Source organism: Xyrauchen texanus, chromosome 30, assembly GCF_025860055.1.
Source record: "Xyrauchen texanus isolate HMW12.3.18 chromosome 30, RBS_HiC_50CHRs, whole genome shotgun sequence".
NCBI classification, from domain to species: Eukaryota; Metazoa; Chordata; class Actinopteri; order Cypriniformes; family Catostomidae; genus Xyrauchen; species Xyrauchen texanus.
The window spans coordinates 37608060-37628353 of record NC_068305.1 but is presented as its reverse complement, the minus strand read 5'-3'; the positions used below and the strand labels follow the sequence as shown (position 1 = coordinate 37628353).

The following is a 20294-nucleotide window of genomic DNA, read 5'->3' as shown; positions in this document are numbered from 1 at the left end:
ACAAATGAACGTTTAAAAAATAATATGCAAAATCGAATAGCTCTGCAACGGATGGCGAAAAATGCGTAAAGAAGTCTAATATCTTTCACCATAGACCATGTTTAAATTTCAATGTTTCTGGCCAGAAATACCAACATATTCACTTTATCTGGTTTTAATAAGCTGCAGATTGGAGTAACTACACTACCCGCTCTGATGGAGAACTGGTAGCACATATGCACAGATATTTCCGTGCTAATCTTGCCATGAACGGAAATCTTTTGTCGTTCGTTTTCCACCAAGTCAGCGGGTCCTCTTCCCCATCAATGGCCATTTCCTGCAGGTACATGGTCATTTCTGCCTCGACCTTTTGCTCATCAGTGAGTAAAATAACGAAATTATAGTTTTTAAGTGGAAAGTATTTATGTAAAGAGATATATTAAAATAAAAAGTGCACAACTCCTCTTAAGTGAAAGCTAAAAAAAAAATGCTTCACGTGTCGTGCAACCTACTGCCGACGATATCATCGTCCATCGCGATGTTTTACTGTCAACATCGTCAACTGCCAATTTAGGGGACATCGCCCAACCCTCTAGGCCCCGCTAGTGGGCCAGATGCAGGACGACTGTCCATAAATCACATACAGATGATAAATGTGTGTTTTAAAATGGAGAACAGGTGGTCTCTGGTGTGCTCTCAGGACTTGGGTTTGCAGTGGAAGGGGGGGCTGCCATTGAGACGGGCTGATTTGATAGATTAAGAGATTTGGTTTTTCGGAGATTAACCAAATTAATAAATTAGTTTGCTGTGAAGGGTATTGTTTCACCCCTGTCTATTGACCTTATGAGTTGAATATTTTTCACTAGCAGCTGTTATAATAAAACGTTGGATAAGGCCTGTGTTCCAGTGATGCCTGACTCAACCTTTGAATGGAAGATAGCCCTCTGTTTTGTTCCTTCTATTGATGTCATTGCAGTGATTGTTTGGAGTTTTGAACTGGATGCTGATGAGAATAGAGCCCTCTTGATTCATGACTCACCTCTTACCCATATCTGCTGGCCAACCCTGCTTGGGTCACCCATGGGCTTACCCTAGGTCTCCTATAACTTACAATGTTTATTATGCTTTCACTTTTTCTGACACTCCACATGGCGCAACCTTGAGGTGGGTGCGGTGTGTTTCTTTCTCAGAGTGTTTGTGGGCATATGGAACCCAGAGATGGCGAATTACCAAAGAAAGAAGACCTCTCCTATAGCAATGTTGACTTGTTACCATAATTGGGTCACATAGTACTTAATTCAGAGCTGTAACTGCCAAATCAATATGCTAACAAGAATACCATGTTTGGGAACATTCTAAATGTATCTATGCTTTCAACCAATCAGAATAATTTTACCTGTAACATGACATAAAATGCTGACTCCTTTCGGAGTGGGAGGAGTCTTCTTCGAACTTGTAGATGATTTGTAATTCCCCTACAGCTGTTTTCATGTCACAAAGAAACAAAACTAATTAACTCTTAGTTTTAGTGCTTGATCAGCACACAAACAGTGAGTGATGGTGGCGTAGTGGGCTAAAGCACATAACTGTTTATCAGAAGGTTGCTAGTTCGAACCCCACTGCCACCACCATTGTGTCCTTAAGCAAGGCACTTGACTCTAGGTTGCTCGGGGATTGTCCCTGTAATAAGTGCACTGTAATTCGCTTTGGATAAAAGCGTCTGCCAAATGTATAAATGTAAATGTAAACATGCTTTGTCTTGTGCAGAATTAGATCCCGTCTAGCATATTAAGAGTGAGAATTCGGTATCAGAAACTACATTTCCTTCCTAGCGTGTTTTCATAAGGTGTTGTATAAACAAGCTTTAGCATATGTATGCACAGAATTGACCAATATTTACTTTTATTATTATTGTATATTGTATGATTTGGTCGATATTGTAAGATCATATTACAGGATTTCTATTTTCAATTTTAAATGGTATTAACTTATGTGCATTTAAGTAATAGACAAACAATATACAGGCAGATGTAGGTGTGGGCGATATGACCAAAATCACAATATCACCATTTATATCACAATAACAATATATATTACGATATAGTAAAATAAGAAAAATAAAAATATCAATACAAATTGGTTTATTAAATAAACATTGTAATGCCTAGTTAAAAAAAAAAAAAAAAATCCAGTCATTGAATTAAATACTTTATAAATTAAAACTACTTCCTCTTATATTATTTTCTCTTTATTTGGAACTTGACAAACATAGAGTAAAAAAAAGAAAACAAAATTGTACACAAAGTGGTAATCTACCTTACCACAATGTTAAACTTCTCATTTCAGTCTGATGTTGTTGACTATTATATATATATATATATATATATATATATATATATATATATATATATATATAAAAAACACTTCATTAGGCTCTGAAATGTATACCGGCTGCCAAATTTCTACTGTTTTATCAGGTCTACTAGGATATTGCCCACCCCTAGTATAATATCTGTCATCATATTGGTGATTTTACCATAATGAAAATGATCATTGCTGTTGATATGGGTCAGATTTTTAAATCAGTGCTTCTCTAATTTGTGGCCAACCATGTACCATAATATAAACCATCCAATTAACATTTTAGTTTTCTTTGTAAATCCTGTTGTTGTGTTTTTAAAGCATCTGTGTATTTGTTTGCATGCATAAATGCAAGAACACTGTGCCCCGGGCAAGACAGATAATGTGAGAGAATATGTGTGCGTGTTTGTTAGAGTGTGTAAGCAGGCACATACACACACTCCCGCTGACAGCGGCTCAGACAGTGTTAGGATTATACTTCCCGCCATGAATGCATTTCAGAGCAGTCCAATCAGCATGAGTCTGCTCAGCCTGCCTGTTTATAAAATCCTCTTCCACTTCTGCTGTGAATTAAATTAAATATTTGAAAGTGGAGCCAGTTGGGTGTAAAACATGTATTTATTGCTGAAAACCCAATTCATTTGTAAATGTGATTTTTATACACCATTTTGGATTGTTATGCACACTCTATACTGTGCCATTTGCATCATTTATGCATATTTCTTTTATGCCAGAATGATCAGGTAATTAATGCATATTTCTTGCAATGCAAATGAAGTTCCTACCTAAAATGGTGATTCACAAGCATTTTCTAGAAGTATTTCATTGTCTCTTTCGCTCATGTCTGATCTGTACAGGATGTATCTTTACCTGCAGTTCAGTGTTCTGTGATAGTAACATACAGCCTGCCACAGGGTTTAATACAGCATCTTCATCGAAAGCTCCCTGCAAGATCTGCCAGCAGTGCAAGCCATGAGGATGCTCACATTTTTTCTATTCTGGGCTTTTAGCAGGCTGTTTATAGCTGGATTCATTCTATTTCCATCACATCTTCACGCTCTCTAGTCCCGAGAGGGGAAAGTGGGGAAAGTGTTTTGCATTTTCAAGACACTGGAATACTTAAAGAATTGATGAGCCAGACTGTAGAGCGTGAGGTTTAAAAGTAGTGATCTTAAGTAAAATTGTTGTTACTGCATTTCTAATTGGAGCTCTGGATCATTGAACAGTGGGTGATTTCAAAAAGCTGTTTGGCTCGAAAAATTTACACACGCACACGTCTTTGAGCATCATAGCTCATTACACTGCATCCGAAATTGCTTTTTGTTTCTTAAAGGTATAGTGTAATTATTTCCATTTTAAAATAGGTCATTTTCATGAAACTCCGCATGAACCATGGAGGTGAGGATTAGTGTTGTCAAAAGTACCATGTAACAGGTTTCGGGAAAGGAGGATGTGGGAACCGGATCAACACTCAACACGTTAATTAAAGCATAACATCAAACTGAACTGGAACATAATAACAGACATCGACAGCACACGCACAGCTCCGTGTGTCTGTCTGTCTGTCTGTCTGTCTGTCTCTCTCTCTCTCTGGCATCCCTGGCTCCTCCTCTTATCACTCTCCCACTGATTGGGATACTCAGCACCAGCCGTGCACCCTCATGGCCCGGCTACTCCCCCCCTCCATGTCATACTAAAATAAAAAAGATGTAATGATACCAGTGTTTCTGCAGTACCGGTAGTACAGAGCACCGACTCTATCCGGTACCAGCGCGCAGTATGACTGACACACGACTGCTTTAAAATGCTCACATGCATATTTTGAACATGCACTCTGTTACTCCTTGATTAGAAATCATTCTAATAATCGTAAGATTAATCGATTATCAAAATTATTGTTAGTTGCAGCCCTAGTTGTCAAAAGACATCCATCTAGGGAATGCTTTCATGGTGAACTATTGAAAAACAGTGTGAGCGGATGCAAAAATACATTCAGAGGGAAAATAAATGAATGTGGCACGAATCACAAATCTTTTCTGGCTGTTTTGCCTGCTCATTTGACCAATTCACTGTAAAGATCAGGCTCAAATGAATTATGCATTTGAGAATTGAGCATCGCTTATTCTTTTAAACAGCCAATACTAAATATTCTGATAGAAAATGTTTCTCAGGTCAGTCAGAGCGCTCATGGTATGCACATTGCATATGGCCGTACAGTTGCAGGTGCTACCTACTTTGGCCACATTTTTGCAAACCAAAATTACATGTTTTGGCTGCAGTTTACCAGTGAAATGTCCAGCAGGGTGTGCCAAATACTATATATATTTTTTTTACTAATCTAAAACTTTAGCCTAAGCCTAACCAACTTTGTTGTAAAAGGAAATGAGAGGTTAACAAAACAGATATCCTTACCCTAAACCAATACCTAAACCTAACCGATAGTGTTTTAAAAGGAAATTAGACATGAAAGTATATTTTCTGAAGCAACCATGCCTTTTCATGTTGCTTCTATATGAGACTTGCGTTCTTGACTGGGCTCAAACTGTGGTCTTCAGGTTCAAAGTCCAACACTCTATGAGGTAAGCCACCGCACAAGCTAATCATTTTGGAAAAAGTGTGTAAATGTAGGTGGGTAAGTAATACAAGCTTTAAAATGTATAATTTTTCAAATAAATTGTCATAATTAAAGTGTTATGATATAACATAGCAATGGGTGAGTGAAAGAGTGAAAAATAAGTGTTTGTAAAGTAATAATCAGCCAGTTTACTTGTGATTTGTGTAAAAGTAAAAAAAAAAAAAAATGCACATTTGTTGTAGTTCTTTCAGTGTTCATTTCACCAGGAAACAGCAGCGAAGCATAGAACTCGGTTTGCAAAACTGTCGTTATAGTAACGTTGATTCAATGAGACCAGGTTGTTCTTTTCAGATTGAGAAGTGGCGAGTTCCAGTCTAGGACATCTATGTATAGTAGTTTATAGGTATTTATAAGATCCTATGGCTCAACATTTCCTTTCAACTCACTATGTCCACTCAACATCACCGTGGCATCCTTCAAATCACACCAAACTTAAAAGTCCTCTCTAATCATGTTTTTGAATTGAGCCTGTGTTTATATTCTAAACTATATGGAGTGAAAGGTAATGAGGAAAACTCTGTGTCCATTATAAATGTAATTTTATATCCACTAGCAATCCATCACTAGTAGACTCATTTAATTTTGGACAATTGAATTACTAGTCGATTGTTGATTGAGTCTTTGCATCTAAAATGTAGTTTTCATCCATGTATGGGGGTGAAGTCAGAACTCTCTGTAAAGAGGGAAGTTCACTCAGATTTTACCGTTAATCAGGACGGTCCCACAGGCTCGGGCTTTGGAGTAGATTCATATCACACAAGCAGAGGTTAAAACGCAAATATTCTTCCAGGAACATTCTTGGGAGCCATTGGCTCCTAAACTGAAACATTAAGGAGACAAATGGCTGTTTTTAGTTGCCAAATCATATTGCTCGATTTAGATTGCTGGTCAGAAACAAGATAGATAGCAGAAGAAAAGGAAAACAGCTGATAACCCATTAATCGGAGGTTTAATAACAGTATATATAGTTGAGAAGATAATTTTGCATTCCCCTTTTGTCTCTTCAATGTTCTCACCCCTTTCATAATTTATACACATATAAGAGATGAAACTTATATTTTAAGAGACTAAGTTTATCCCACACAATGTCATTACCATTAAAAATCAAAGATGGCGCTAGCGTGAATAAGATCTCAGTTGCTCTCAGTTATGTGTCCCTTTTATTAACGGTCCTCGGATAGAACTGAACAGCGCTGATTTGATGTTCGATTGGAACATATGCTGTCATCGTCACAGCAGCTTCCGTGTCCTCATAACAGTAGATGTTTACCCCCATTTTATGAAAAAACTTGCGAGTTTCACTTGTGACATTCATACACTTTAAAAATCAAATCAGATTATTGTTACTCAAATATATACACAAGTGCAACAGTGGGTGAAAGACTAGGGTGCAGTTCCGAGCAACATGGCAGTCATGACAGTGATGAGACATATACTAATCTACAATAAACATCAGATTTACACAACACAACTTACATATCTAATATACACATAATAACTCACAATATAGAAGTAATAATATACAATCCGCCAATCAGAGAATCGATGGAAAAACGCACGCGAAACAAGCTCTGCAGTAATCAACATATTTGAATAGTTTGAGATTTTTCTATTTGTTTTTATTATTTGATTACGTCATTCGAAATGTTCATTCCCTCAGTCAAGATGTTAAGTACAGTGTTTACAGTCTCTGTCCCCTGCTGTCGCTCTGGGAAGTAGGCCTACCTGCCCTGCTTCCCCCCTCTGAATGTATGTCCCTCTATTGAGAGTCAGTGGAGGCGGTCTCTCCTGCTGTCTCTTCCGCTACAAAGAAACAAGTAATGTTAAAATGTCACTGTTGCTCCAGTTTATTTCTTGGCAAAAGCCTATGAATTATCTGTTTGGCTGTTGACTTGCCATCTAGCTATCCTAGCTAGCAACCTCTGAAGCTGTTTCTTTCTCATCTGGTGATGGATTTCACTCTCTCTTCTTGAAATATTAAAAAACGCTTATGATCTGAAAAGAAAGGGTACAAATATTAAGCTATAACAGTAGCGTTACTTCAACTTGATTAGTTAACATTACAAATAGCCTAACGTTATATGATGAGCCAACGTGTTCCTAAGATGCTGAAAATAGTTACGTTGTCAGAGCCGCTGGTAATAATGTTATCGTTAGATAATTAGCTAATGTTAGCTAGCTAGATATAATGTTACACATTGTTTTTCATGACAAGCAGCCAGACTGAGAGTGAGAGATGCTTTGCCTAAGCAACAGCGCATAACACAACGTTAGAGATTTCGGTTCGTTATGAGTCTGGCAGGACAAATTAGACACAGTCTAGGTAATTAATGGGAAACACTGAAGTACACAGCCTGGCACCTTTTTCTTTTTATCTGATTTTCAAATATTTTTGGCTTCAAATCAAAGTGTGTAATGTTGTGATTCACTGCAGAGCTGCTTGGTTTTTGTTCATGACTTAGAACTCTTTTATGAAGTTTTTGATGATATCACTGTGCAAAAAAGATTTATTTTGACATAATGGGAACACCTGTCAATCACAGAGTCATGCACATTCATTGCATGCTTATTTCTGGAATATTTGGGCTAATTTGGTTATGCTTTCGGCTACAAATAAGAGTGTATTGCTCTCAGCTCTGAAAAACACTTTTACATGTTTAAATACATCCAAATCCATAAATCATATGCTATTTTGTTATCATGTGAAATTTATTTTTCTTTATATCTTTAATAGTTTGCAAGATGGTACTGTTGATTTCTTTCATTCCAGACTAGCTGTAGGTTTGCAGTGTAATTTTCATCCACAAATATACCTTTTGAATCAAAAAAGATTTTTGGCTCTTTTATGCCCAGCAAAGATTTAGCAAGCTCTGAAGCGATAACCTACTTTCAAACCTGTGATTATAGAGCTGTCGTTCAGGGCTGTGCTGCTGTGGTGTTATCTGCCTATGATGTCACATGTTTTGCATTTCCACACGCTTACCTCATCTGTGCCTCATTGTTTGTCTGACAACTCTGTCACAGACCGTGAATAAACTCTCATCAGATCTCTGGTGTAAACAGTAACTACATCCACAACAGTGATTGAGAACCAGTGTGTGTGTGTGTGTGTGTGTGTGTGTGTGTGTGTGTGTGTGCATGTGTGCATGTGTGCATGTGTGCATGTGTGCATGTGTGCATGTGTGTGTGTGTGCGTGTGTGCGTGTGCTTGTGTTTGAAAATAATCTAACGCTATACCAAGAACAGTTTTGTAATGATTTCATAAATAGAAATGACTAGTCGGGAGATAGAATGTAATTTCTATCGTGAATTTCTAGTGTCTGTCATTTTTTTCTTTTTAATTTGATCTCCTTTTTCTCACAATTTGGAATGCCCATTTTCCCACTCCTTAGTAGGTCCTCGTGGTGGTGCGGTTACTCACTTCAATCAGGGTGGCTGAGGACAAGCCTCCGCTTCTGAGACTGTCAATCTTATCACATGGCTCGTTGTGCATGACTCTGCGGAGACTCCGCATTTGGAGGCTCATGCTACTCTCCGCGATCCACTCATAATTTACCACGCGCCACATTGAGAGCGAGAACCACTAATCGTGACCATGAGGTTGTTACCCCATGTGACTCTACCCTCCCTTGCAACTGGACCAATTTGGTTGCTTAGGAGACCTGGCTGGAGCCACTCAACACACCCTGCATTCGAACTCACGACTGCAGGGGTGGTAGTCAGCGTCAATACTCGCTGAGCTACACAGGCCCCCTTCTATGTAATTTCTAATGGTGGAGACATTTCTGCTAAACTAAATAAAGGCTTGTTAGATTATTTGCCAATATCACAAATGTTTCTCTTTATTTGCCTGGAGTAAAAAGTAACTGATTAAAAGACAAAGCCATTTTTGAACAGAGGACACTTTAGCCAACCTTCTTATGACGTTTGTTGCGGTTAAGGTTAGTAAAAAAAAAAAAAATCATGTATCAATCAAAACTGTCTGTGACTGAAATGTCATCTCTCAGACGGGGTGTGATATGACTTTGGGCTGCTCTCTTGCCCACAGAGACAGATCTGCAGAGGTCATAAAAGGTAAAGGACAAACCTTGTCTTTTTCTCTGCAGTCCGGTTTTACCCCTTTCTGTTCACTCGTATAATGAGTTGACATTCCTGTATGTCATTCCTCGATATCTCTCACTTTATCTCTCTGTCATCTCTCTCTCCCTCTGTGCTGTGTGTGTGTGTGTGTGTGTGTGTGTGTGTGTGTGTTGTTTATAAGGTTTAAGAGTGGTGTTTACACACAGTTTTGCTGCTTGTCTCTTATGCAAACTTGTTTGTAATTAGACTTTCGTGGATATTTTGTAGATTCATATTGATTTAATACACTGCTCTCTGGGAAAATTGAGTTATTGAATTTCATTTTATGATGGCTATAACAGCTGTAGTTACTGTTTTTAAATGTGTTTAGCTTACTATTTTTTTCATAAATACAGTTTGTCTAACCATGGTTATCTATGCTTCTCATGTGGGACATGGATGTGCGCAGAGCGATTAAAGTTTAAAGTTGCGCTCTGCTCTATTCGTGCATGCACGTCAACAGGGCTGTGAGCTCCGGTTACACGATAGTGCGATTAAATCGGGCTTCCCTCGGAATCATGGCACATTTGAATTCTACATGTGAATTTTCTATTTTAAAGTGCTATCGAGCAAACAAAGCTAAACATCTGCGATATTATGAACAGCACTGACGAAGGAAAGAGAAAACACTTGCCCTGCACTAACATCAATTACAAGACTTTTCACATCTAACCATCAACATCCTTATCAACATTTATCACAGTAAACTGTAACAGAATTTTTCTAAACAACTGTGAAATCTGTAGCCAAGAAAAAAACACGGATAGCACATACTCTCCTGTCGAAAATAATTTGTGCATATATAAGTATTTTGGATTGAAAGACTTGCTTGACTGTTGTTGAGATGACACATTTTTACTGTAGTATTTACCTCATTTTACAAGGCAATGAGCTGGCAACAAACAATTGATGATCACATGTATTTGACTTTATTTTTAGTACCATATTTTGTAGTGGATGTCCCAGTGTGGATATACTGAATTTTCACTTTTTCAAGAGCTCAATATAATATTCAAATTATATTTTGCTTGCATTTGTGAGACTGATTGATTGTGTAAAATAGGCATGTAATATCGCTCGCAGGCCCCTGAATCGAATCTAATCATAATCGCATTCCCACAGATTTTGTGGTATTGTCAAACTGGGACGTTGGCCAAGAGAATGGAAATGAGATTGTATCGTGATGAAACTTGCAAATTACACCCTTAGTATTACTGAAAAAACAGCAGATAAACTGTGTACAATGCACAAACTAAGGTGAACTATAGTATCAAAGAAGATATTCATTTTTATTTTAGGTAAGATTGCAAAACATTAGCACATTTTAATATTTACTACTACTTCAACTAGATACAATAATATCAGAGTGCTCAACATGTACACCAGATTGTGCATAAATCTGTACTGCACATTTCAAAGCTTGATAAACTGACATCTGGGTTAAAAATACTTTGTTCATACAGATGTGAAGTATAATCCTATTGTGGGAATTTGCCATCTGCCTCCACAGACGATGCGTCCTGCTGACGAGAGGTTAAAGCCGGCCCCCTAACACACAGCTCTGGTGATCCAGGTCAGAGATCTGTTGATCATCAGAGGTGAAAGATGCTCATGCAGGAATGCGCTTTCAGTGCTTAACTGCATTTTTAAACCAACTTAATCTAGCCCTCCTGACCTCCACCAGGTACCTAGGTTAAAATGAGCTGAATCTTAATATACCATATTAAGGGACCATATTCAACATTTTAAGTAAAGCGTTTAAGTCAAGTAATAAGTAATGTCTAATGTTAGTTATGGTTACTTGCATCGAAAGCAAAGTAATTTAGTTTAGTGTGACCAGTTTTGTTTTTAAATATTTGTTTTCTATTTTCTCCCGTTTTCTGCCCTGTTTGGAATGCCCAATTCCCAATGCTCTGCAAGTCCTCATGGTGGTGTAATGACTCACCTCACTCCGGGTGGCAGAGGACGAATTTTTATTGCCTCCGCGTCAATCCGCGCATCTTATCACATGGCTTGTTGAGCGTGTTACCGCATCCATGCACAGCTCACAACGTGCCCCACCGAGTGCGAGAACCACACATTATAACGACCACTAGGAAGTTACCCCCATGTGACTCTACCCACCCTAGCAACCTGGCCAATTTGGTCACTCAGCATGCCCTGGATTTGAACTCACGACTCCAGGGGTGGTAGTCAGCATCAATACTCGTTGAGCTACCCAGGCCCCTTCATCTACAGTATATTTAATTGAACTCTGTTGTGACTTTTCAGCTTCTGCGCACATAGTCATGGAGGTGTTGTCAAGGAGGTCTATAAAACATGGTTACTTTTGAATGTCTGTCAATGGAAAATGTTGCTTGAACTCTTAACATCTAGATGGGTCAGGTGGAATTAGTTTCAGTCGATCGCCATAGTAGACAACTGAAGCCTGCTTGCATCTTACAAGCAATTGGCTCTGCATTTATTTCTCTGTACAGAGATAAATAGGCAGGGGGCTGTTTGCACATCGATAAACCGGACTGTCTGAAACAGAGCTGTGCTATTAGTATGCTAATAGTCCTCAAGGAGAGACGAATGGGCCTGCAGTGTGATCTTAAGGGTCATTCTGTATGGCAAGCTCTTGTATTCCACTCACAAGTAGATATTTGGATACACTATGATGTTGACGCTATCCTGTCTTCTGTCCCAGCTGGCTCGTGGAAATGTTTAGTAATACACTGTGTGTGTGTGTGGTGAGAAAATTAGCATTTTACCACTATTACCACTATTGTTTTATATGGATAACAGGCTTTCTTTATAGGCTGTTTGCAAAGGCTAGCATCAATATTATTATTGCTCATACCTCGGGATGTGAGTTTAAATCCCTAACCGTTAAACTTTGGCATGCACGTTTTTTGTGCAACATTTGTAGGGCCCAAGGATTTCTGCATTACGAAAATACAATAACTATAAAACTTTAAATGTATAAACATTTTTAAATTAATTTATAGATTTTGTTTTATAGAATTTCACATATCGGGTTTAAAATGTTGCATCTTAGAGAAAACTGTGCAAATTTTATAGAAGCACTGCGTTTAAAAAAAAAAAATGCAGTATGTGAAAAAATTTGTTGCCTTTTGATTTAATAAAAAAAAAATATGTTAATAGACAACCTTTGGATGATACAATTTAAACTTTATTCGTAGAATTCAGGAAAATATTATACAGAATTTTGAGGGAAAAAATTAAAATGGGCAGCAGTATCAGATTTTTTTATTTTTTTTATTTTTTATTAAGGGGCAATATTTGCCATCTAGAATTGACTTTCAGGGGGCTTTTTATTTTTACTTTTATGAGGGCATGGTTTTTTATAACCATATAAAAACACTGTCAGCCTTTCATGTAAACTACTTTTAATCAATTCATTAAAATATATTTTTTATCCTGAGTAACTAGGTTGTTACCTGTAAACATTAAATCAGCATCAACTCATATTTTGTATGATAATATAGTTAACTAATTAGCAGATTATACAAACAGAACAGAATAATTCATTACAGGGGCATTTTTTGCCTCCACATTTAGAATTTTGGAGGCATTTTAATCCATTTCGGTGACATTTTTGCCCTGAGCCCGCATTAATTTCTGACCCTGCCTGGTGGGCAAAAAAAAAAAAAAAGAAAAGATGGGCAAACAAATCACACAGAATTCAGTTGGAGGGACCCCAGCCATATTTAGGGACCAGAATATCATAGAGACTTGGGGAGGGCGCTTTTGACTCACGGCAAGTAATCAATCACCCACCCCAATACACTAAAAAAACACCCTGAACACCTTTGCAATGGCCTAGCAAACACCCACAACAGCCTATCTTGGCACTGACTTTTACTTAGGCAAGCACCACTCGCATGTTCTTTAGAAAATTTTAAATCTAGTTGTGATGTCAGTAAATGTCACTGTGGCCTCTGAATACTATCTGTGAAGATAAATCTTTAAAAAAACATTTAGGAGGCAGCATCAGTCCCATGTGTTTCGAGTTATTCATGATCGTCAGTTCGGCTCACCACAGTGCTGGACCGAAACTCCCCGCTGAAATGTTTTATTTTTTATTCGTAATGGAGCTATGAGCTCAGAAGCTTGGCATCGTCAAACTGTCTTGTGATTTGCATTATGTCTCTATTAACATGTCACCCCCCCTGCTGGTAGTATTTCACCATAATTTCTGAGCCTTGACTGAAAGGGATAATTCACCCAAAAAAAAAATTGTCATCATTTACTCATTGACAACCACAGTGACTATTCTACTAGTCACTGCATCTGCATGTGTGTTCATGGGAAAAATGATAGTCATATACAGGTTTGGAACCACATGAGAATTCTCATGAACTCATTAAGTAAGCCTATTGTTTATCAATGGGAAATATCCACCTCTGGAAAACTGTATTGTGTGATTTCAGCCTAAATTGGAGTTTAACAAGCCACGAGAGCCTCAACAGATCATGTATCATCAAGGTTTTTGGGAAATTTGTCAATTCCCATCTCTGATAATTCTCCAGTAGCCTCGCACATGTTTTTCCATATTCCAAATGAAGTGACATATTTATATTCATCAGCAGACAAGAGTATAATGATATCAGACTGGAATGGATAGAAGTTTGACTCTTGCTTTGGCATTCCTGAAATTCTAACGGATAAGAGAATACCACATCCCATCCCAGTAACTGATTTATCAGAATCAGAATGCGCTTTATTGCCAAGCGCACGTACGCAAGGAATTTTTTTTTGGTGATAGGAGAAACAAGTGTACACAGAACATTATTGTGAGACACAGAATATAAAGCAATGTAAGAGTATAAATAGACATACAAATATAGGACATATAACTGTAGGGCGTATGTACATGTGCAAGTGGTAATGTATGTGCAAGGTAGGGGTATGTACAGTTATTGAATTTGTTTCTGGTCCAATATGTGAATTTACATATGTACATGAGATATGTATTTAAATTATTGCACTATGGGGGAGTCCTGAGGCAGTTTGATGATTTATGAACTCCGTGGCACAGTCAAGGGTATCAGATGTGAATCCATTTTTGTATGATGTTAGAACTGGGATGAGTTGTCTTCAGGATGGTTCAGAGTTCTGAGGTCAAAAGTGTGATGACGGGGCGCAAACAGTAATTATGCAACAAGTAGTTCCAGTCAAATAATTTGATTTTACAAGTGGCATTCAAAGAGTGGAGAGTTTTATTAAAACATCGCTATGGTATGATTTATCTAGTCCGTTTACATACACGATTGAACACCGATTATGCTTTGCATTATGTGTGGTCATTCCTTAAATGGCATTCCTTTATCAGGGCAAAGTCAAGCGGTTTAAGCAAAAACCTATGGATACATAGATTTATGAACCCCAATTTCTCGTTGCACGTAAACACCTCACCGGCGCTCTTACCGTTTAATTTAGTTTTTTTCTTTTGTTGTCTGATTTTGTTTAATTAAGTGAATTTGGGTGCATGTAAATGCACTTACTGTTTGTAGCACTCCAGTTGTCTATGTACGCTAAATAGGACTCCGCTTCTGTAGTTCACAACTATGTAACAAAGTTATTTTCGTTTGCGAAGTATGGAGTAGAGGTCTATCGGCAGTCGATTTGCTGAAGGCAGATAACCAGTATATCGGCCGATAGATTTGTTTTTTAAAATCAATCTATATCTTATTCTTTCCTTACAAAAGCAGTTTATTGTTCAACTAAAATCCCAATAATAAAAAGAGAAATGAAGATTTGGTGCATAACATGAGACTTTTTACTTGCAAGAAGCCTGAAATACACCAGGGACTCTTATTTTGAATTTAGAGAGATTTGGGTCCGTTTCAATGCTCTAAATGTAAGAATTTACAGCCTATAGATTCACCAGATGAAGAGTTTTACTATATATGTATATAGTTCACCAGATGGAATAAATGAATAAAAACAATTTTGGGAAAAAATTAACAAAATATCTGCAACTACCGGCATATATTTTTTTCATGAAGCAACTATTGGTACCGATTAATCAATCTACCTTTAGTAAGGAGTAATTACAAATATGCAAAACAACTGATCGTATTGTGTCTGAAGTGTCAGTTATTTGATATTAACTACTTTACATTTTTTATATATTACATTGCTGTAGTGGCATGCTTCATAATATCCCTTAACCATAGTAAACTCATTGTAATGCCCTGCCTCTTGTGGCTTATTGCTTTATTAACTTGAACAAAAATCTTGTTGTTTTACAGATCAAATCACACTGAAATTGGTGTACACATAATATTACAGCTCGACAGGAAATGGCTCTTTTGTATTTTGAGGAAACACATGGTGACTCTCCTGACACCCATTGTTCTTGTTGCCATGGCGTTTGTTCTCCCGCTGTTTGTAGCCACACCTCTCCTGCGCACACGCACACATACACTCGTATTTTAGGATTTAAAAGGTTATTCTGCCAAAAAAAATGTGTTCTTTGTTTTGTGTAATATTTATTATGTTAAGATATTAGCTTTTGTTTCCTAAAGACAGCGTGAGTTCACAATCATTTTTCCTATTCACTTTTCTAATGAATGTTCCTGGCTTTATTTTTCTTTTCGTGATCTTTCATAAATTATTCTTTCCCTGTAAAACTACTTTTCTGCTGACTTAGTGGGCCAGGACAAATTTTTATCTTTTAATATCATGGTCTAACAATTAACAGTTTAATCAAACCCTGATGCGTAAAATCAAGATCTGATCTACATTTATTACTTGCTTGAATATTTTGTGCAATTGGAAATGTCACAACAAAAACTTAATGCATTGCATATGCCAATTTATGTAATCTTTAATGATTTTTATATTACATGTTTTGATATGTTTGCTAATTTGCCATTATTATCATAATTACTCAATTATTAAGTCAGATTGCATTCTATGTCTGTATTCCAGATTTGTGAGGTTGTCAGATTTACTTTTATGTTCATCTGTGTTTTGATCATGACCCCAAAGGTCCTTATAGTTCATTTAAAAGACGGTGCGTTACTTTGACATTAGCAGGCGTTTGGACTGGTGTGCCCAGGAACATTGTATAGAGTGATAATTGTAAATTAGTTATTTACCAGCGGTGTGGCATTATATCTCATCTAGACAATGACTATGAAACCCTTTTGATACTCATATTACTGTGGAATAATCAGACAATATCAGTGAACTTAAATGTCTTTTTTTCTTTGTTAAACTTCTACGAACACAAAGGCCTCTTTAAGCACATCTTCAGTGTTGTCCTAAGGCTGCTGTCCTCTCGTCCCAGATACATCCTGCCTTGCCAGCTCAAATATCAGCCTCCGCCGCAGGTTAAGAGTTTAATGTTGCCACACAGCTGCTCATTTCTTCACACAGCAGAGATGGGACAGATGTAGCCTCTCGCTAGATTTAACCGCAAAACCACAGATCGGGGAGAGACTATCTCTTGCGGCAGGTTGAATGTGAATCTGAATGATCTAGATGCTCTTTAAAACTACAGACAGGAGGATTAAGGAAAGATAGAAAAATAATAGGAAAAAAATGGCACGCACTGATTGTCTTTTCCCATTCTATTTTCTTCTTTCAGGACTTGGAGTTCCATGGCGTGATGCGATTTTACTTCCAGGACAGGATGGCGGGGAACTTCGCCACAAAGTGCATCCGAGTGTCCAGCACGGCAACCACACAAGATGTGATAGAGACGCTGGCGGAGAAGTTTAGGCCAGATATGAGGATGCTGTCGGCTCCAAAATACTCCCTCTACGAAGTCCACGTCAGTGGCGGTGAGTCGTAATTGCTGAGTGGAATATTTTCGATTGTTAAAAAACACTATTTTGTGAGATTGTACAACTAGTACATTTAGCAGCAAAACGTTAAAGAATTGGATCCAAAGCATATGCTACACAAGCACACAGACTATTCATATCTTGCCAAGCGAGTTAGATCTTAAAAGTATGTTTGTAGGTAGCTACCTGAATAGTAACACTTCTGCCTTAATGGCACAGATATTTGAAAGCAACTATAATGCATCCTTGAGAATATACTTGAGTATTTGCAATGGGACCAATTGGTTGCAATATTTGTGTATTGAAAATTAGAAATCAAGATGTACATTTATTATATATCCCTCATTCATGTCCCATTCATGAAATATAAGCAGAACAAATTTCTTTGTTAAATATTTGTAAATATTTTTTGAAATTCTGAATAAATGATTGACACATTATTTCAAATTAAATAATAAATAAGTGAAATTCTGACTGATATGTTCTTTGTCTATGACAGAAGAGAGAAAACTGGACCTGGACGAGAAGCCATTGGTCGTGCAACTCAACTGGAACAAAGACGACAGAGAGGGGCGCTTCGTACTAAAGAACGAGAACGACATCATGCCCAAGGTGAGGAAACGCAGGAGAATGAAGGACAGGCAGTTAGAAAACACCAACAAGCTCCTACCCAAACTTTGATACCTGTTCTGTGGTCAATTCTCTTTGGATAATGGAGCTGGAGTTTGATGATGATTCAGTGAGGGTGTCTGTGTTGTTTTTCCTGTTGAGCTTTCTGGTCTTGGTTACTTTGGAACAGCTTTTTTAGTCCCCTGCTGTTCAGACGGTCCACAAGCTGGCCCATTCCCATCAGTTAAAAACCTCTCAGGACATACAAACACACAGGCATCAGCGCACACTTCTTTTCCTCACTTAACTGGAGCAGATGAATTTTTCTATGTCTCCCTCTCTCTTTCCACTTCAGTGGCACTTAGTGTTGTGTGCAGCAGGGCTCCCTAAAGAGATGTAAAAATGTGTGAGTTGGGAGTATCTGAGACTTCAGGAATGTGTTTTTGGTGTAGGAGGTAGATCCCTGCATCTTTACTGAGAACGTTTTAAGCAAACTTTACTATTCAGTAGCATTGAGAGTATTTGGTACTTTGTCATTTCATTTCACTTCATTTGTTGCTGTTCTCCTATTGGTTCTTTATTAGATGGACTTCATTTGAGTACTCACAATGCAGAACTCAGACCCAAAGTTTCTTACACTGTCAGAACTTTGCTTAGTGGCCAACGTGTTGGTTTGCATTTATAGTTCTGCGTTGGTGTGTCTGTGTCGTTCTATGAGTACACAGCCGAAATGCTAAGTATATGTTTTTATAAATAAATGAAAGCAATGCAAACAATGTAATTTCTGAATACAAAAGTATTTATTAAATTATTTTATCATCAAAAATGAGTTCAAAGAATGTGAACATGTTGAAATGTTGGTACAAATTTATTATATCTACATGTTGCCTGCATTGTTGGCAGAAAATAAATTAGGAAATTACTGTATGCTTGTATTAAATAATAATACAGAAATATTTTGGTATACTTTTGACGTTCCGTGCTGAAAAAGAAACCTTCAATTAAATTAATAACTACTTTCCCGAATAACAGAAAATGGGTATAGTTTTAAAGAATTTACAATGAATATAGGCAATATAACCAACTCTTTCCAGGTGTTTTTTTAATTTGCTGACAATTTAGAAGTATTTCTTTTCCACAACTGTCCACAAACTGTCAAACATGCTGTCAAATCATCGTGCCGATCAGAAAGTTCTAAAAGTTTGAGACCTTTTAGCCAAATTCATGCTGCTGAAAAGTTCTATTCAAGTGTTGATTTGATTGGACATGGCTGGCAGTAATCAGGCCTGGGTGTTTCTGGTCCAGCTGAACCCCAAATGCATGAATGCAGTTTCATATATTTGGGGATTTCGTTACTAAAGTGGCAAATACTTTATCACACAGTCCCAGTTGGTATTGGATAACATTTTTGCTTCATTAAATAACATTTATAATTTAAAAACTGTATTTTGTGTTTACTCAGATTGCCTTTGCTTTATTTTAGATTTTGTTTGTATTTTTGAAACAATGTAGTAGGAGATACACACAAAAACAGAAGAAATCAGGATGGGGCAGATACTTTTTCACAACACTGTAGGTTTAAATACTGTGTAGTTGAAATTAGCGGTCAAACAAAAGAAATTAGCCCTTGGAATTCATTTATGAAAAGAGTAAGGCTGCGCCTCATTAAGTGACATTACATTATTTCACGCCATTTTCATGTAAATTTACGAATACACCATATATTTAGTTTTTTAGTGTTATTAGTTATTTCATGTTTTGTGCTTAGTTAATACACCCAAACGCAATATCACGTTTATTTTATGAGCAGCTATGCGTAATGTCTCTACCCACACGCTGTTTTAGGCATTCTAGGTGGAGTTATATTGCTTTTACTTTGTTTATATTCAAATTGATGTATTTTACTCATTATGTAATGAAAACACAAGCAAAAAGAGGTATTGGTAAAACGTGGTCAAATCTAAGGGTGAAAAACACAAACAAAGGTCAACAACAATACTTATATAGTTGTTTATTAAGTTATTATAGTTTATAGTTATGAAGCTTATTTCTTTTTTGGATGTCTGCTATCCTATTGAAGGGCGGTGCTTAGCATCTAATAAACACATGAAGTTACTCCACCCTAATGGAGTTTTGACTAATCATCGACATAACCCACTGACTAGTCGATATTGAAATTATGCCATTTTGCACATCCCTAGTTATGTTGTTGAAATTGTATTAATATATTAATACAAATTTCTAATAACTCATTATGCAATGTTGGATGTGGTAATTATAGTTTATTAAAACCACAAAGGTGAAACATTAATTAAAACTGTTGTGCCAGATGATGCTCCAACAATACCCTCTTAAAATGCCAGTGAGAAACAGCTCCATGGGTCAAATATTGCCCCTTAATTTAAAGGTTAATATAAAATAACTCTGGTGTGAACAGGCTCTTTTAGAAATGTTTTAGCCAATACATACACCAATCAGCCACAACATTAAAACCACCTGCCTAATATTGTGTAGGTCCTCCTCGTGCCACCAAAATAGTGGCAAATAACATTCTAAGCGGATATTCTTCTCACCACAATTGTACAGAGCGGTTATCTGATTTCTTTATAATACAAGACACAAAAGACAAACCATTTTATTTAGTTAACTTTCTTTTGGTATGTTTAGTTTGTTTTATTAACTATAACTTACACTGAACATGCAAAACTATTTACAGTAGTCACCTCATTCAGGGGAAGTCTACATGTTCACTTTCTTGAGAGATAGGATTAATTTCACACTGCCTCTTG

At 37.1% G+C, this 20294-nt stretch overlaps 1 protein-coding gene across 10 annotated transcripts in view; it reads left to right on the top strand.

The window, feature by feature from the left end:
- The window catches only part of LOC127623813 (afadin-like), a 167743-nt gene that overhangs the window by 51419 nt on the left and 96030 nt on the right, over positions 1-20294 (top strand). For all 10 annotated transcript variants that reach the window (XM_052098337.1, XM_052098338.1, XM_052098342.1 and 7 more), the window contains exons 2-3: positions 16698-16893; positions 17396-17508. In XM_052098337.1, the coding sequence (XP_051954297.1) occupies positions 16698-16893; positions 17396-17508 (309 nt within the window). The remainder of the gene's footprint in view (positions 1-16697; positions 16894-17395; positions 17509-20294) is intronic.